The sequence below is a fragment of the Xyrauchen texanus genome, chromosome 16, assembly GCF_025860055.1.
Source record: "Xyrauchen texanus isolate HMW12.3.18 chromosome 16, RBS_HiC_50CHRs, whole genome shotgun sequence".
In the NCBI taxonomy this organism is placed as follows: Eukaryota; Metazoa; Chordata; class Actinopteri; order Cypriniformes; family Catostomidae; genus Xyrauchen; species Xyrauchen texanus.
Genome location: NC_068291.1, coordinates 31,867,262 through 31,886,011, shown reverse-complemented (window position 1 = coordinate 31,886,011; position 18,750 = coordinate 31,867,262). Strand labels below are relative to the sequence as shown.

The 18,750-nt window shown below is 36.5% G+C and overlaps 1 protein-coding gene across 1 annotated transcript; it reads left to right on the top strand.

Moving 5' to 3' along the window:
• The first annotated feature begins 1,354 nt into the window (after positions 1-1,354).
• On the top strand, positions 1,355-16,518 carry entpd6 (ectonucleoside triphosphate diphosphohydrolase 6). The gene is given in 13 exon segments (XM_052145231.1): positions 1,355-1,435; positions 1,932-2,121; positions 3,720-3,796; positions 3,905-3,931; positions 3,934-4,053; positions 4,350-4,454; positions 9,301-9,395; positions 9,846-9,926; positions 14,258-14,325; positions 14,801-14,902; positions 15,916-16,037; positions 16,039-16,057; positions 16,439-16,518. Coding segments are annotated over 13 exon segments (1,167 nt in total).
• Positions 16,519-18,750: the final 2,232 nt, after the last annotated feature.

The following is an 18,750-nucleotide window of genomic DNA, read 5'->3' as shown; positions in this document are numbered from 1 at the left end:
TGTCTTAAATGCTGTAGTGTGTTAACATGTGGGTAGGTTAATGCCTATAATCAAAGTCAACATTCAGGAATGGAAAATTTTATTTTAGCTGCTGTAATGCAGATCCATCAATTACTTCCTTTGGGAATTTCTACTGGTCTAATTTAATTATTGTGAATTCCATGCTGTAATTTCCCCGGGGAATAATTTCTGCAACTACAATGAATAGGCTTAAACAGGAATCATAAAATAGAAAAGTTTTATTACAATCATCCGCATGATTTTAAATGTTTTAATATTGAGATAACAGCAAGGTAATAGAACATTTTAGCAGATTTATTGGCTCCGACATAATTAATTTATCTAAATGACAGGGTTGTATAAATAATACATTTCAGAATTTTAGAAATGTCCCCCTTTCAATTCATAAGTTGGAATTTAAAATGAATTGGCCACACTTAGGATGTTGAATATGAATTTGAACTGGAATCACAGGAAAAGGAATTGACTTAATTAAACACAGTACCACAACAGAGAAGTCTCATTAGTCTAACTTAGGTTTTGTGACAAAACATAAACAATTAAATAATTCATTTAAAATAATTATGACTATTTATTCCCTAAGAAGAAAATGTTTTTTTTCAACTCAACATTCAACTACATAAAATACTGTCAAAATAATTATGCAGTCATTAAAAATAATATTAGCCTATACTTTTATAATTTTGCAATTCAGCACCACACATTGTTTTCAGATAATATTTTGAAGACTATTTTGGAAGGCATTCTGGAAAAATACATGAAATATGATTTTCTACAGGTGGCATTTCAAACAGTGATTATTAATCTATTAATTGACATTATTAATGAATAATAATTATTACATTATTAAATAAATATTAATAATAATAATTATATATTAATAATATAATATTTATTTTCTGTAAATAACCCATATGTTGTTTGTACGATAACATGTTTATGGGCAATTCAAACTGAAAAATGTAATGTAGCTATTATGATTAAATTAAAGTAGAGTTATATGATTATATATATATTATATGAATTTCTGCGAATGAATTAATTTCATTCCATTTTATGCATGTCATTTAAATGCCAATTACAATTCTGCTTCGTTTAAAACCTCTAAGAAACCCCTAAAGGATTAGAAAGTAAAAACAAAAAGTAAAAGTTGAAATTTGTGAAAACATGACATATGCACAATTATCAATAAAACATTTAAATGACTTCTTTCTGCGATGGTGCGCCTGTGTATCTTCAGTTTGGAACGTGTGACGCACTTCTTTGTTCACGTCATCTAAAAACCGGACGTTAATGACATTAAATGTCATTAAAACAAGGTCTTTCAAATGGAATGTCGTGTCCAACTCTGATCATGGATGTTCAGAAGGAAGACTATGATCTTGCCAAATACATCTATAACGATCGTAAATATGTAAACTGAGAAAAGAAACGAAAACATGTTCAACCTGTAGATTCACGAGACTGAGATTGATTTACAGTCTCTAATTTCTTATAAATCTGTAAATCTAACTTGTTACATGATTATAGTCTCTTAACACTTACATGAGCAAATCCTTATTTGATTAGTTTGTAATGAAGTGACTTAGAAGTAATGACTTAAGTTTATGTTGTGCCAGCTGTTTGATTGATTATGTAAAGTAAAACCTATTTTAGATATATTTATAGTTTTATTTGTTACATAGTATCTGAAGTAAAAGCAATGCTACTTTTAGGGAAAAATTTATATTTGATAGTCTGTCTAGATCTAACAGCCAGTTTCATATAATAGACCCCAAAACCTTAACAAATACATTATTGGAATAAAACAAATTAATGTTGTTTTTCTTGTTCTGGAGGAGGTGAAGAAAAAAGAATAACCATTTGAATTGGGTTTTCACTTCACAAAATTTACCTCTGGCTGCCATGAGGATCCCAAAGCATTCATCTTTAAGTTTGTGGTCTGTCTAGTGGTCTACCTCACTTACGTCAAACATCATTATGATGACTCAAAGCCCCCAGTATCCTACCAGTTGCCCCAGTATAGGATAAAAATTATGTTTGATGCTGGAAGCACTGGAACCGGGATTCACATCTTCAAATTTCAGATGGAGCTAAATGGTATGATAATCTTTTAGAGATTTAAGTCCACTCAAAGACTAAAGACTGTTAGAATTAGGGGTTTTAATTGAGTGTTTCAAAGGGTCAAAGCAACACACTTCAACCGCATTTTCAGCTTATTCAAAATAAGGTTTTCTCATAACAACAATTTCTGGTAACTTCAGATAAGGATGTAGAGCAGACTTGCAAGGTTTGCATGGAGTCAGTGTAATCCTGCAGTCAGGACCACTCTTATGAAAATTAACCATAGTTTTTGCATATAATTACCATAGCTTAACTTTCGTATTTGTAGTAAGACCATTGTAACCAAGTGTTAAAGCATGCACGGCTACTTATTATCATCTCTTACAATAATTTTCCACGGTACAATCTGACACAATACTGTAGCCTAGTCATTATATTTACATTTATGCATTTTGGCAGAAATATAGTTAGTTTTGCTACAACAACTGTGGTAATTTGGTATCAGCCACCAAATTTAATTTGACTTTAATTTGAGATTGGGGCCAATCTGTAAATATTCAAATACTTACTTTTTCAAAGGTATAGCCACAATACATAAACAATTTGTGTGTTACAACCACTGATCTATATAGATCAGTGGTTACAATTTTACAACCAATTTTACAACTTTGTTGCCATGGCAATAAAACCCTAAAACGATAGTAAATATTAAGATATAATCAACTTTTTTTAAATAAAAATTAAGTAGACTCCCTCACCCGCCTAATAGATTATTTAGCATGAATCTATAACATTTCTGACAAAATATCAAAGTACAGTTAATGTTACTCTAGTAAAACATGATGGTACATTTTCATAAGGTTATGATGACTGTGTGGGCGTTATCCACAGATATTAGGTTAACTGCAAAGTTCAGCGCTGACCGTCCAATGGCTTAGTTATCGCATAACAATTCTGAGCTAAATCAGTTAAGTGCTGGTTTAGCCTTTATTGTTAAACCTATGATTGTTATATTATAATGGACAGCAAGCACCTGCCAGTTATGCCTAAGACTATGCTATTAGGCACTTCCACACATGCACATTCCAGCTAAGCCTGGTGAGCTGGTGGTCACTGAGTATGGTTAGATTTTTATCTGGAGCTAAAGCACTTTTTTATATACTTTATTATGCCAACTTTGAAGCAAGCCACGTGGAACTCTCAATGTTATTGCTGTATTGCAGTTAAACAAGATCTATTATATTCAGTCTTAAAAATATATATTTTTTTATTATATAAAAAATATATGCATATATGTGTGCATGTGTTTATGTTTATATACATGGAAAGTTGACACAAAATACTTTTCAGAAGTATTACTTACTTTTTTTTTTTTTTTCAATTAATATTCATGCTTTGCCATAATGCAGGATTGAAATTCACTTGTCACTCTGCATTTAAAATGAACTAGTGAAGGCAAAAATGCTTGAAAGATATTGTGACCAGTTATGGGACCTAAGATATACACTTTCTATTTTATATAATAACATACATTTCAACCTAAAATATTGATGCTTTAACAAAAGACTCAATATGTTTCATTCACCCACAGATGCATATATATAATAATTAAATTTTTCTTTGTATTTTTACAGAAGCTCCCAAATTATCCCTTGGGACATTTAGAGTAATAAAACCTGGACTATCTGCATATGCTGATGACCCAGAAAAGGTAACCACTAAAGTGTTTGTTTCATCTTCTTATGTAAAATCTTATGCCACTGTGCCTTTTCTTCTGCAGTTTGATTGTTATATTGATGCAGCTAATGGTGTTTTTAAGAGTAAAGAATGACTAATGGAACTGACATGATGAAGATTGCTAAAGACACGGTCCCTAATGTGCTATGGAGTTCCACCCTTCTGGTGCTCAGAGCCACAGCAGGTCCCAGACTGCTGCCTGGTGAGAAGGCCACCATCCTGCTGGACAAGGTCAGAGACCTTTCACTATGTGTCCTCTTACAGCAAGCACTCAAGTGTGATCAAGTGTTTGCAAAAAAGCTGTGTCTTCAGGTGCTTCTTGTATATTGAAGTCACATTTTAAACATAGTTCCATGTTCGCCATGCCTTACCACTATCAGTATTTCCCAGCCATGTCCTACTTTTCAGCATCTTCATGAATGTAGTGCTCTTCGGCATAGTTCTCTGAAAATAATACATGTATATGTGCCAATCAAGCAAAAAAAAAAAATAATAATAATAAAAAGTTAGAATTGTGTGTTTGAGAGGTTTTGGAGGTTTTTAATGAATCTCTGTTCCTCTATAGACCAGACAGCATGTCAATCATGAATGGCACAGATGAAGGTATTGACAGTCCTTTGCATACTATACATTCTGTAGATATTCTCAGAAAACTTGTTAAAGCTTTTAATAATCGAGAGGCATATGTAATAATTTAATAATCAACCTTGGAGAAACCCATATAAATAGACCACTAATATGAATATTACAATGTCCCCTCAATGTCTATGGTGGTTATGATTAAAAAAATTTAAAAAGTGTTTTGAAATTTGCAAACAAATCAGACATGTTCCGTTTTGATCATTTATTAAAAATGATTAAACTGTACATTTTATTGTAATCAGTAAAAATATTAAACTCATCATACAGACATGTGTCATATATTGTTGGAGAGCTCAAAGAGTAGAATTCAACCAGCATATTTGTTTTACTCATAGTTAAAAATATAGCGCATAATAGCTAAGTATATGTTTTTGACATACTGTACATGATTCTTGTGAACAGGTCTTGCACATATGCAGCTTTTTCACTTATAAATTCACATAAATAAACAGAATATAAAATATAAATACCATTACTTAGAGGAGGCGATTATTTTTTAAAGAGTCCACACACAAATTAATCAGATGCATAGATCATTAGATAACCCACACGAAGCACAATTTGCACGCAGCATCTGGATATCTAGTGTCTTGCTTTTTGCTTACAAAGTTAGCTTTCCTGGAGCCAATGACATCATCGGAAATGCTGTAGCGCCATGGCACGCAAAACTAATCGGATTGGGTTCAGATTGCTCCAACCACTTCTATGTCCTCCATATTTGGGCAGTGAGTCATGTGATCAAAAGCGCCAAGCATATGACACAGACTCAATAATGACTCAAATGGCACAGAATGAAATTAATTCTGTGAAATCTCATTACAAAATCATGTCTGCATACTATGCAAACCTTTAGTCATTGTTGTGTTTACATGTGTAGTTAGTTCTTATGTACAATTATTTTGGTTTATTTATTTGAAGAGGCTTTTGGACACTTGGAGACGTTTTTGGACACTAGGATAAATTATTTTAGTAATGCTCTAACTTTTGATTGCTTTTTTGGATCAACACAAAGTTTTACTCAGTTACAGATGATATGATTGGGAACAAAACAAAAGCAGTTTTTCAGAGCCACCTTAAACACCCTGAGGTATATAATTTCAAATCAGAAAAGTAAGAAAAAAGTACATTTCCGGCTCAAGTTTTTTTGTGATTTTTCTTAGGCTGAGAGTCTTTATCATAATCTATATCATTAAACAATTTGAAAAGTTTTTTAAAATGATACCAAACACTTGTCCATTCTTGTTTTGTTTTTTTGTCAAGTTTTTAGCATTTAATTTTGGGTATGCCACTGAAACTCAACTCAACTCACTTTATTTATATAGCACATTTAAAACAACAGAGTTTGCCTAAGTACTTCACAATATATATATTATTGTAGTAGCTGTAGTAGCTAAGATCCCATGATCTAACAGTGACCGTCTTATGGATCCAACCACCTGTAGTACGAGTCTCTCTGTTATACTGAATCACACAAAGGTTTTTTATTCCCTATGTTGGAAATGAAATTAATGATAAAATATTTGTTTGTGCGTGAACCATCCATGCAGAAATCTCTGTCCTTCAGGAATGTGAAACTAGCAGATGTTAGATTCTTCTCAAATGGATCTTCAGCTCTTCAAAAGCTTCTGGTCACTGCGGTCAGGCATTTGAGCCTCTGACAGAAAGATAGAAGTTGTAAATTGCAATTTTCTTGTATAATAGATTGAGCTGTGTATATGTATATTAACAGTACATAATGCATATATGGAACTTTAATCCAATCCTTTAAAATAGTTCACACAAGTAATAATGAGCCCAGAGGATAATATCCTGTGCATACTCTAATCTCTGCAAACAGATTAGAGGCCATTCATTTGCCAGGCAGAAAATTCCTTTTAAAGATGCACAAACAAACATGGGTAACTTTGTGCTTAGGAAAAGCCCATTGTAAGATGTAATGTTATAGGTTAATACTGCTGTTTTGTTGATACACAGATTGTCTTCGCTGAATGTATGTAAGTTTGTGAGACTTTGTTGTAAAATAAATGCTAAAACTCTGCATGGTCCTGTAACCGGATCATCTCTGCCTCTTTATCAGTGAGAGTCAATAAACTCTCCTGGATAGACAAGCTTACCCAACCAGATTAGTCCATCACAGCAAATCATGCAGACTTATTGTTAATTCTGTGCCTAAGTGGTAGCTATATGTGAAGGGACAGGGAGAAGACGGAGAGACTGAATGAGTTTGGTTATTTCTGACAGCTAAAGCACTTTACTTTGTTAAGATGCAAACTAAATTCAAAACAAACAATTTATAAGAGTTTTAACAAAGATACAATGGTGCACTTGTGGGGTCAAGGTTTTGTGAACAGGCTAGAGCATGCCTCAGAGTGGCAGAACATACAGTATGTTAATGCTTAACTCTCTTAATGCATACAACCACCCATTTAGGCTTAATTCTTTTTTGACAGAAGACTGTGACAATTAATGCATTTTTTTTCTTCACACAGGCATTTCAGCTTTTTAATAGGTGAGCAAATTTTGATAATGGTTTTATTTTTATGTCACGCCTCATGTTTTGATCAATAAATACAAAGCCTATGGAAGCCAACATCATAGTGATTGCAGAACAGATTCTCTTGGGACATGAAATTAATTATTACGCCCTCTGCACAGATAATTTTGTGTTGCTTTAAAATGGTAAAACATTGGCCAATATAATGGTTAAATGTTTAATCGGAGAGTACATTTGGAACTTTACAGGAAGTCTTAAAGTACCCTAATGGAGCTCTAAAGGCCCAGATATGAGTAAAGATATAAAAATGATCTAGGCTGAGATCATCAAATTTTGATGTGATGTTAAATGTTGGGATAGGTGAAAGACAGGTAATCCAGCACTGACCTCTTGACCTCCTCAGAGCTGTAGCTTAACTATGGAACATCAACAGAACATCCTAAAAAGAGATTAATCTGGACATACATTTTATGATTATCTTTTATTGGATTTGAGCATCTAGCAGTTACCCATACACATTTTTGCTTGCCTATGCTAAACATACAACAAAATCTTTAATCCTTTCTTTCTTTCTTTCTTTCTTTCTTTCTTTCTTGTTCTTTTTTTCATTCGTATGTTTTCTTCCATTCGTTTGTTTGTAAATGTTTTCGTTCATTCTTTTTTCTTTCATTTTTCCTTGTTCCCTTTACAAAAAGCTTCACTACGATGCTGCGCTGCTAAGTGCTACGGGGAACAACTCTAGCTGTGAACCGAGCTGAATAATGTGTGGAACACGTCAATGAACATTGACCGGAATTTATAGCCTCGGCTGATGTAATCATTAGATGCACCTGTGGCCAGGCTATAAATGGATACATCACCAGGTGTCGTCAGAAACTCTTTTTTCAGAGCGATTCTGTTTCTGTGTGTTTTACAAACCCTGTCAAAACTTTCTTTCCTCTGTTAGGAGTTAGAATCAGTTTTTATGACAAGTTTGTGTTGCGATAGGGTTCTCTTCGCACACATTCATCGAACTTTATGGGTTAGATGCTTTGCTACTCCGGGCTCTTATGTCCTTGAGTCGACATCTCAGCCCATGCCTAAACAAGTTTGTGATGCGGCAGGCTGGTCCTCTCTGCTCACATTCATCAGTTTTTATGACAAGTTTGTGTTGCGATAGGGTTCTCTTTGCACACATTCATCGAACTTTATGGGTTAGATGCTTTGCTACTCCGGGCTCTTATGCCCTTGAGTCGACATCTCAGCTCATGCCTAAACAAGTTTGTGATGCGGCAGGCTGGTCCTCTCCGCTCACATTCATCAGTTTTTATGACAAGTTTGTGTTGCGATAGGGTTCTCTTTGCACACATTCATCGAACTTTATGGGTTAGATGCTTTGCTACTCCAGGCTCTTATGTCCTTGAGTCGACATCTCAGCTCATGCCTGAACAAGTTTGTGATGCGGCAGGCTGGTCCTCTCCGCACACATTCATCAAAATTGAATGGTTTAGATGTTTATGCTACTCCGGGCTCTTATGCCCTTGAGTTGACATCTCAAGCTCATGTCTGACACCTCTCGCATTTTTGTGAGTACACTGCACAACCGTAGGGGTCCGGACAGCCCCAAGTGCGGCGGCGTGGGTATTGCGTTCCCCGTAGCGCTTAGCAGCACAGCATCATAGTGAAGCTTTTTGTAAAGGGAACGTCTTGGGTTACATGTGTAACCCTTGTTCCCTGAAAAAAGCGGAACGAGACGTACCAGGACTGCTCTTCAAAAAGACGTATCTGACGACACCTGGTGACGTATCCATTTATAGCCTGGCCGCAGGTGCATCTAATGATTATATCAGCCGAGGCTATAAATTCCGGTCAATGTTCATTGACGTGTTACACACACTATTTCAGCTCGGTTCACAGCTAGAGTTATTCCCCGTAGCGCTTAGCTGCGCAGCATCTCGTTCCGCTTTTTTCAGAGAACAAGGGTTACACATGTAACCCGAGACGTTTTTTCTTTTGTTCATTTTTTCCATTCATTCTTTTTGTTTTGTTCTTTCTTTTATTCATTCATTTTGTTCTTTTTTTAAATTTGTTAGTTTATATTTTTGTTCCTTCATTCATTCGTTTGTTTATTCTTTTCTTTTGTTCGTTTGTTCTTCCTTTTCATTTTTTCTTATTTCCTTTTTTCTTTCTTGTTTTTCCTTCTTTTTTCGTTCTTTCTTTCATTCATTCTTTTTTCTTTTGTCCTTTCTTTCAATCATTCTTTGTTTAACTTTCTCTGTTAATTTGTTATTTTTCTTTTTGTTCATTCATTTGTTCATTCTCTTCCTTTTTCATGAAATTAATTTGTTCATTCTTCCTTTTTGTTCTTTCTTTCTTGTCTTCATGTTTCTGAGACTCCTACAGTAGGCTTGTTGGATTTAGGAGGGGGATCGACTCAGATCACAGAATGAAGTGAGACATATCCACAGATGCACCCCCACACACACCCAAAAAAGAAGCCATATCTCTCTTAACAAACTCCCATGATGCCCTCTCATCTTATGCATTAATCCGCAAATGTTCTGCTGATCCGATATAGGCCTGGTAAATAAAGGTTGTTTTACATTGAGCATAGAGAGTTAGAAAGATTCTTGCTCGTGAACTAGGTCAGGCCCTGTACAGATGGGATTGAAGACCAATTTATCATGTCATTACATAGTTCCTTAAAGAGCTTTATATCCAAACACAAGCTCAGAGAAGAGCTGCTATGCAGATTCCAGTTTACTTGTAGTTACTGACAAATATTATTTTAAAGAAATTATCTGAACAAAAAACTGCTTTAGGCAGTGACAAACTAGTTTATAATTGTAATAAAAAATTTATTAGTTACAAAAGAACAAAAGCATGAATATTTGTGTTTTGTTTCTACACAGAAAACCATCCAGACTTCACCCATTGATTATGTGACATCCTTTCAGATGTTCAACACCAGCCACATCCTCTACTCACAGGTAAAGTGGGCGGGGCATGGGTTGGTGTTAGAATGTACAGAACGTAATGTGGTGATTACAAAATAATTTTTACTACCTAGAAGAGATACTTAAATCAGGGTTCCCATGGTCATGGAAAACCTATAAAATAGGAAGGGAATTTTAAAATTGTGTTTCCCAGGCCTGGAAAAGTCAAGCAATTTTCTGTTGTTCTTAATGATCCATTAGCAAATCGGTCTGAAATCCTTATCCATTAAAAACATATTACAAATCATGGAAATTGATTGATCAAAAAGGTTGGGAAATCTATTCTATAAATACAGTTTACAGGAATGCTACTGTAATGGAAATTACAAAATGGGCTCAGGAATAATTCCAGAAAACATTGTCGGTGAACACAATCCACCGTGCCATTCGCCGTTGCCGGCTAAAACTATATAAGTCAAAAAAGAACAGGATCCAGAAGCGCAGGCGTTTTCTCTGGGCCAAGGCTAATTTAAAATGGACTGTGGCAAAATGGAAAACTGTTCTGTGGTCTGACGAATCAAAATTTGAAGTTCTTTTTGGAAAACTGGGACGCCATGTCATCCGGACTATAGAGGACAAGGACAACCCAAGTTGTTATCAGAGCTCAGTTCAGAAGCCTGCATCTCTGATGGTATGGGGTTGCATGAGTACGTGTGGCATGGGCAGCTTACACATCTGGAAAGGCACCATCAATGCTGAAAGGTATATCCAAGTTCTAGAACAACATATGCTCCCATCCAGACGTCTTCTCTTTCAGGGAAGACCTTGCATTTTCCAACATGACAATGCCAGACCACATACTGCATCAATTACAATATCATGGCTGCGTAGAAGAAGGATCCGGGTACTGAAATGGCCAGCCTGCAGTCCAGATCTTTCACCCATAGAAAACATTTGGCGCATCATAAAGAGGAAGATGTGACAAAGAAGATCTAAGACAGTTGAGCAACTAGAAGCCTGTATTAGACAAGAATGGGACAACATTCCTATTCCTAAATTTGAGCAACTTGTCTCCTTAGTCCCCAGACGTTTGCAGACTGTTATAAAAAGAAGAGGGGATGCCACACAGTGGTAAACATGGCCTTGTCCCAACTTTTTTGAGATGTGTTGATGCCATGACATTTAAAATCAACTTATTTTTCTCTTAAAATGATACATTTTCTCAGTTTAAACATTTGATATGTCATCTATGTTGTATTCTGAATAAAATATTGAAATTTGAAACTTCCACATCATTGCATTCTGTTTTTACTCACAATTTGTACAGTGTCCCAACTTTTTTGGAATCAGGTTTGTATTTGCAAAAGTAATGTTTGGGAGTCTAACATTTATATTTCCTATTGACACTTTAAGCTGAACACAGGGTTGGAGAGTAACGGAATACTTGGTATTATGTATTTAAAAGTCTAAATATACTGTAAGTAACGGTATTCCACTGTAGGTACAATTTAAATAATTGGTAATTAGAATACAGTTATATTCAAAAAGTATTTTGATTACTGAAGAGATTATTTTGCATTTTATTGTCAATTGTTTCATTTAACATTTAGTCCTTTCAGATTGAAAACATTTATTCATATAAATAATGTGATCCAAAGTGTATTTGAACAGCGGTGAAACACTTTCTTATGATATGATACATTCATACGAGCAGACAGAGAAGTACGTTTGAAATAAGTTTGGAACAGAAGAAATAAAAATAAATCTTGTGTAAATTGTCAGCTTTATGCTAAGCTAAAATTTTATTTCTAGACATTTTACATGCACATGTTACCTGGCACGATCATATTTTTTTATCAAGAAAATTCACGTTAGATCATAATAATTTTTTTAGTAAGACCTTTGATATTAGGGAAAATATTATGTTCTTGATGATAATTTTTGTATTGTTTTCCTGTAAAAATATCTACGAATTCTTAAAACATGGACACTTTCATTAATCTTGTTTTAGAAACAACACTGCATAAGATAATTAAGTTTTTCAGAGAATGTATTTTTAACACGTGTATTTTGTCTTACTGTACGGGCAGAGTTTTTATAGTCAAAACAAGTGAAAAAAATCTACCAGTTCTGAAGAAGTAATCCAAAGTATTTAGAATATGTTACTGACCTTGAGTAATTTAAAGGAATATGTTACAAATGACATTTTACAACATGTATTCTGTAATCTGTAGTGGAATACTTTCAAAAGTAACCTTTCAAACCCTGACTGTAAATTGGGTATCCATGGTAATGAAAAAACTGAAAATATCAGGGAATTTTACATTTTCAGGCCTGGAAAAGTCATTGAAATTAGTTAAATCACAAAAAGTCATGCAAATTTCTATAGTGAATGTAAAGTTTTCAGGTTATATATGTGAATATACCACAGTTAGTTCCGGTCCTCGAATCTGATTGGACGAGAGACGTTCCATAAGCACTGATGGTGTGACACCATCAGCACTCCGACGCTTCACTGTGTGTGTGTATCACTCCGCATTCATGCTGTACTGGCTTTATTTTTGAAATTACATATGTTAGCCAGCAGATGATGGCAAAAGATAATTTTTGTGTGTAATATGAGCCAGTTGGTGACATAAAGTGAATCCAATCATTGTTTACATAGAACTGCTCTTTGTGATCACTGTGATTACTAATACATTTCCAAAACTAGGAAATAGCTTTAAACAGCTTTAAACGGACAACTTCAGGATTAAGGCTCATGCTGTGAGACACAACAGACTGATTTATTACAGAACTCAAGTGCTTACCTTTTATTGGAGTTTCCACATTGGTACATACTGTTTAAAATGGTGGTGGACATCACTGTTTCTATAGTGAATGACTCTTGCAGACCGGCTACCACAAAATAGAGAGGAATACCCCCTCTTGGACATCTATTTTCCACTGTTAGAGCTGACATTATCTCTGATTGGGTGTGGCAACAGGTGATTGCACATACTCTCTCTCTCTCTCTCTCTCTCTCTCTCTCCTCTCTCTCTCTATCTCTCTCTTTCTCTCTCACACACACACATCTAGCAGTCTATCCTTGTTTATCCAATAACTTGTTAGAAACAGCACAAGCCATGATAGTATTTCTGAAGTTAACTTTTTGAATTATTAACTGAGGCTTGGACGCATCATTTATTTTGAACCAGCAACGGCAGATTCTGATCTGTCGCGTAAGAAAGTAGTTTAGCAGTTTAGTAGCATTTTTATGACCATACTGACCATATAATTTTTTTAAATGTACTTGTTCATTGAACTGTTGTATATAAGCAATATCACACTCGCAATCGTACTATATGGCCCTACATCAGAACTGCTGTAATTACGAATCGCAGCAGTGCTGATGTAGGGCCATATCGCACTCTTGCTTGTGTGATTTTGCTTAAATATACATTTTTATTTAAGTTAAGCTCTGCTCTGCTCTAATATATTTAATTAGCTTTCTATGAGTGCTTTTCATGAATTATTTCTCAATAAATTAATTTATAAAAAGACATTTGCCTGAAATTCAATACTACCCCCCCTCTTGTTTCTATGCTTGGTCAGCAGTGTTCAAGACTTTCTAGGATGTGGTGCTATGAGTTCAGTGATTAATGTGGTCTTCTTTAGTCCTCAAATCCGCACAAATGTTTATGTAGTAGTGGATAATAGCCTCGCTGCATTCTCCTGATTAGAGCGAAATCACGCAAGCCTCCAATTAGAATCCCTTCATGGGACTCATCTCCACATTACTAGAATTACTAGTTATTCGTGGCAGGAGATTTGACACAACAGACCCTCTAGCATGGACCATCCAAGCAAACTACTTTGCAATGATTGACATTTAAAAGAAAAGTTAGTGTTGAAATTCTGCATGACAAGTCACTTATGCTGTGTGGAAGAGAAGAGTTTGATTGAGTATTGCTACTTTAGCTACAGTCCCTGACTTCAGCTACAGTCCCTGAATAATGAGGGAGATCCCACGTTACAGTGATTTTACCACATGTAAGGACAGTTTTATACACTCGCCCATAGTAAAATGACTGTAGTGCACAGACTCAAGTGGCTTATTGCTTAAAAGGATGTCAACGACACTTTGATAAAAGATACCAAGTTCCAATAAAGATTTATTTTTATTATTATTATATAGAATTATATGGAATGTTAATGGCTTCAAATGTGGCTCATGTAATTAAACTAAACAATATTAAGTTACCACCATTTTAGCAATAATAACTGTATTGCATTTTTAATAAAACTATGTTCTCTTTCTATGCTCCATGTGTATTTTCTTTCATATAATCTCTATTAAATGTATTTATAAAAATCTGCATCTTTGTTCATCCTTTTAAATTACTCTCTGCCTTGGCCTGGGTTTGATGTCAGCAAGACTTGCAGTGTTGGGAGGGATTGAAGGACAGCCTTGTACGTCAATCTCTCTTCATCTTTGGCTTTTAAAGATCTCATTCGCTCGATAAATAAGCCATTATCTAATCTCTTAATAACACACTGAAGATTAATTCCTTGGTGGCCAGCTGTTGCACTGATTTAGCTGAGGCCTGAGTCCAGAGAGAGATACTGCCTTCAGCAGAAGTGCCTCTGAATGCAGATGACTGCTGAGATTTACATTTAGTATGCTAGAAATGTAATCAGATTTTTTGTTTATAGTTTTTCTGTTGTGTAAGAGTATCACGCTTTTCTCTTTGTGGGTTTTGAGCATGGAAGCGCATATGTGTGCATAAACATGCTTCTATGTTTGGCCACCAGATGGCACTGCAAAGCTCATGTTTGGTCTACATCAGTCATGTCAATGGCGCTCTTACATTGTGGCAGTTAAATGAAGTGAAATGCCAGTAAAAAAAAAAAAAACATGTGGTTGCTGTTGTGTTGTTTTTTTCAGTAGAGGGATCCCACGAGCTGGTTAGTCCACGTCTAGCCCCAGACTATTCTGGACAGTGGAAGTATGCCGAGGTACTCTACACAGTTAAGGGGCAGAAAGCAGGTATGAAATACACTGTATCACTTTATGTTTTGTATGATTTTTGTACTTTAATAAAATGGAATAATTCTTCCAAAAATTAACCTGTAGACCGTTTTTTCTCAAGTGGAACACAAAAGGAAATGTTAGGCTGAGTCAACATTTACATTTATTGCATCTTTTTTCCATACAATGAAAGAGAATGGTGCTCCTTTGTGTTCCATGGACGACAGGCAGTCACATGGGTTTGGAACGACATAAGGGTGAGTAAATGGTGACATAATTGTAATTTTTGGGTGAATTATCCCTTAAACGTTTTATTTCACACCACAAATTTAATAGACAATTGCCAGATTTGACAAACAGCACAGGATGGGATACACGTCAACATTGAATACTTGGGGTTAGTGGTAATAGTAGCCTAATACTTGCCTTAAAGGGAGAATTCACCCAAAATTTAAAATTCTCTCATCATGAATGCAAACAAAGATTTTTATAAAATATATCTCAGCTCTGTAGGGCCATACAATGCAAGTGAATGGTGACCAGAATGTTGAAGGTCCAAAAAGCACATAAAGGCAGCATAAAAGTAATCCATAAGAATCCAGTGGTTAAACCATCTTGTGGGTGAGAAACAGATCAGTATTTAAGTCCTTTTTTTTACTATAAATCTCCACTTTCATTTAACATTCTTCTTTTGTTTTTGGCCATGCTCATTCTTTGTGCATGTTGGAGCCTACTGGGCAAGGAGAACATTTTATAGTAAAAATAAATATGCTATAGGAAAGCCATTTGTAGGTTAATTTTCTCAAAATTAAAGCCCAACATAGTAACACTGACTCAACACATGACGTGAGTTTGGGACTAGGCTATCTGTTTGCTCAATCAACAGTAGATGGGGGACATATTTGGAAGGCTGTTTGAAAATTTCGGCTGTGCCGAAATGATAAACGTCAGCTTTAATACGTATCCCCATTATATGAACAGTGACATTCGTTGTGTTGTATTTAACGACTTTTGTGTGCGCTCTGTTCCAGGAGAGACCATCAATGAGTCATGCTTGATAAAAGTGGAAAAGATGATTTGCAAATGGGTGAGAAAAGCAGAGGACGTGAAAGACATTGACTTATATGCGTTCTCCTATTACTATGACAGGGCCTGTGGATCTGGGACTCATTGGTATGAGTTTTGGTCTAATTGCTGTTTTTTGCTTGAATACAGACAATGTTTTCTCCTCTTAATAATGTCAAAATAATTTGATATGACTTCTTACTTTCATTCTTTCTTTCTCTCTTTTTTGTAAGTGAGCTTGATAGTGTAATTGTGTTATAATATGTATGCAAAAGTCTCTTAATTAACAAATTCCAAATGTCCATCTTTTGCAGAAAAATAAAACGTCATGGTGTCGTCGTTACGTTTACTCACTAAAGACACACTTCACCTTGAAATAAAAGTATCAATAACAAAATTGTTGTTGAAGTTGATCAGGCATTATATCAGAAGTAAAATTAAAAGAGTGTCGTTCTTTTCTGTGTCCTGCTGTGTGCAATAACATGTCAGTCGGAGAGATTAAAGAGAACTTTGGCTTACCAATTGACAAAGATCAGAAGGTGAGCTACTATGTTATTTATGGTTCCTGACATAATGGAACTGTGAAACAGTTACTTTGTGGTGACTTTTGGACATGGATTGCAATAGGTACTGTATAGATTGTTTGGGTTTAACTACTACACCTATGTTGTTTATCTTAAAAACGTTAAGATTGGGATGGAACTCCGTAAGCACGGATCGTGCTGAAAACACAGCCTCACATTCCACAACCCAGTAAAACACTGACTGTTTTTATGCTCTGGGAAAATGCCAACATTGATTGTATTTGCCTTTTTTGTCATTGACCTTTTCCAGAAAGTGAGTTTTATACATACCTCTGTCTCTCTGAATGTAAAGATGGTAAAATGTATTTACTAGTTGGAGTGCAGGTTTGGGTATTCTTATCTGTATCTGACAGGTTGTTCACAGCATGCCAGTGTCTTATTAGTCAGGGTTAACTATATAAAACATAAAAACAAAAACACTTGATTTAATTATTTCAATTTTGTTATTTAATTATTTTTTCATTGAAATTGTACTTTGCACTTTGTTTTAATATATTCCTGCATATATTCAAAATCATCTGTTCTCAGAAGAAATAAGTCCTAAAACTAAAAAGGGACAAGAAGTACTTTTTTATTTGGACTATAGCAAGAACAGTAGGCCAGTGCTGTTACAACTGTGTGAGTGTAGTTATTTTCTCATAAAACTCTTTTAAACAGTGTTCTCTTACGAGAGGTTCTCTCGTATTGCGTAAGCTAGCTTACGCTACGGGAAAGATTCATCTTTTCTGAGATATTGAAGCCAAAAAATTATCCTTAATTTTGTATCATTTGTCAACGCAGTGCAGCAACTGCAGACCTTGAGCGGGCTAGCTGCGAGCTCATTGGTTGCTCTGCGGCAACTGCTGCAGCCTAATAAGAGCACGGCTTTAGAGCGCGGCTCGAAACTATTGTGAACACGGAAGCAGCCTGCATGCTTCGTTCAGAAATAGCAAACCTTCTGTGCAAAAGGGCCATAGAGAAAGTGCCGCCTTCGCTGAGCGAGTCGGGGTTTTACAGCCGTTATTTTCTTGTTCCCAAGAAAGACGGCGGCCTCAGACCAATATTAGATGTCAAGGGTTTGAACAAGGTGCTTGCAAAAAGACCGTTCAAAATGCTTACAATCAGGAAACTCCTCGCGCATATGCGCCAGGGGGACTGGTTTATCTCTCTCGATCTGAAAGATGCCTTCTTTCAGATTCAGATAAATCCCCGTCACAGGCCATTCTTGAGATTCGCCTTCGACGGCCAGGTTTATCAATACACCGTCCTTCCGTTCGGCCTGTCCTTAGCACCCCGTACTTTCACGAAGTGCATGGATGCGGCGCTCGCACCCCTGCGGAGTCAGGGCTTGCGAATTCTGAACTATTTGGACGACTGGCTGATTATGGCACAGTCACATACGGAGCTTCTGTCTCACAGAACAGTTCTCCTCAGCCATCTGAACAGTTTGGGTCTTGCAGTCAATTGGACCAAGATCTCACTACAGCCCAGTCAGGCAATTTCCTTCCTTGGAATAGAACTAGACTCCGTGGCAATGCGCGCGCCGTGTTCAGCGACTAGCCGCGTCCTTTCAGATGAACAGCCTCACGCCTCTGAAAAAATTTCAGAGAGTGCTAGGTTACATGGCCTCAGCCGCAGCAGTACTTCAGCTGGGTTTACTGCGCATGCGCCCGCTTCAGCATTGGCTAAACACCCGCGCGTCTCGCCGGGCTTGGGCCACAGGCCGCCAGCCGATCAAGGTGACTCAGACCTGTATTTCAGCTCTGCAGCCCTGGACAGTGGCCGAATGGTATCAGCAGGGAGTGACGATGGGAGCTGTATCTCGCCGAAAAGTCATCTCGACAGACGCGTCCAACACGGGTTGGGGCGCGGTCTGCGAGGGCTCTCCGGTTTTTGGCCTATGGTCAGTTCAGGAAAAGCTCCTGCACATAAATTGTCTGGAAATGATAGCGGTCGAGTACGCTCTCGTGCGCTTTCTCCCGGTCATTCAGGGTCACCACGTCCTGGTCCGTTCGAACAACAGATCTGTGGTATCCTACCTAAACCGTCAGGGCGGTGTCAGATCCAGGAACCTCTTCCATCTGATGAAACACATACTGAGTTGGTCCCAGTGCCACCTGCGCTCGCTGAGGGCGACGCACGTGCCAGGCCACCTGAACGACGGCCCAGACAGACTGTCCAGAGACAATATTCCTCCAGGGGAATGGTCCCTGCACGCTCAAACAGTCCAGAAGTTAT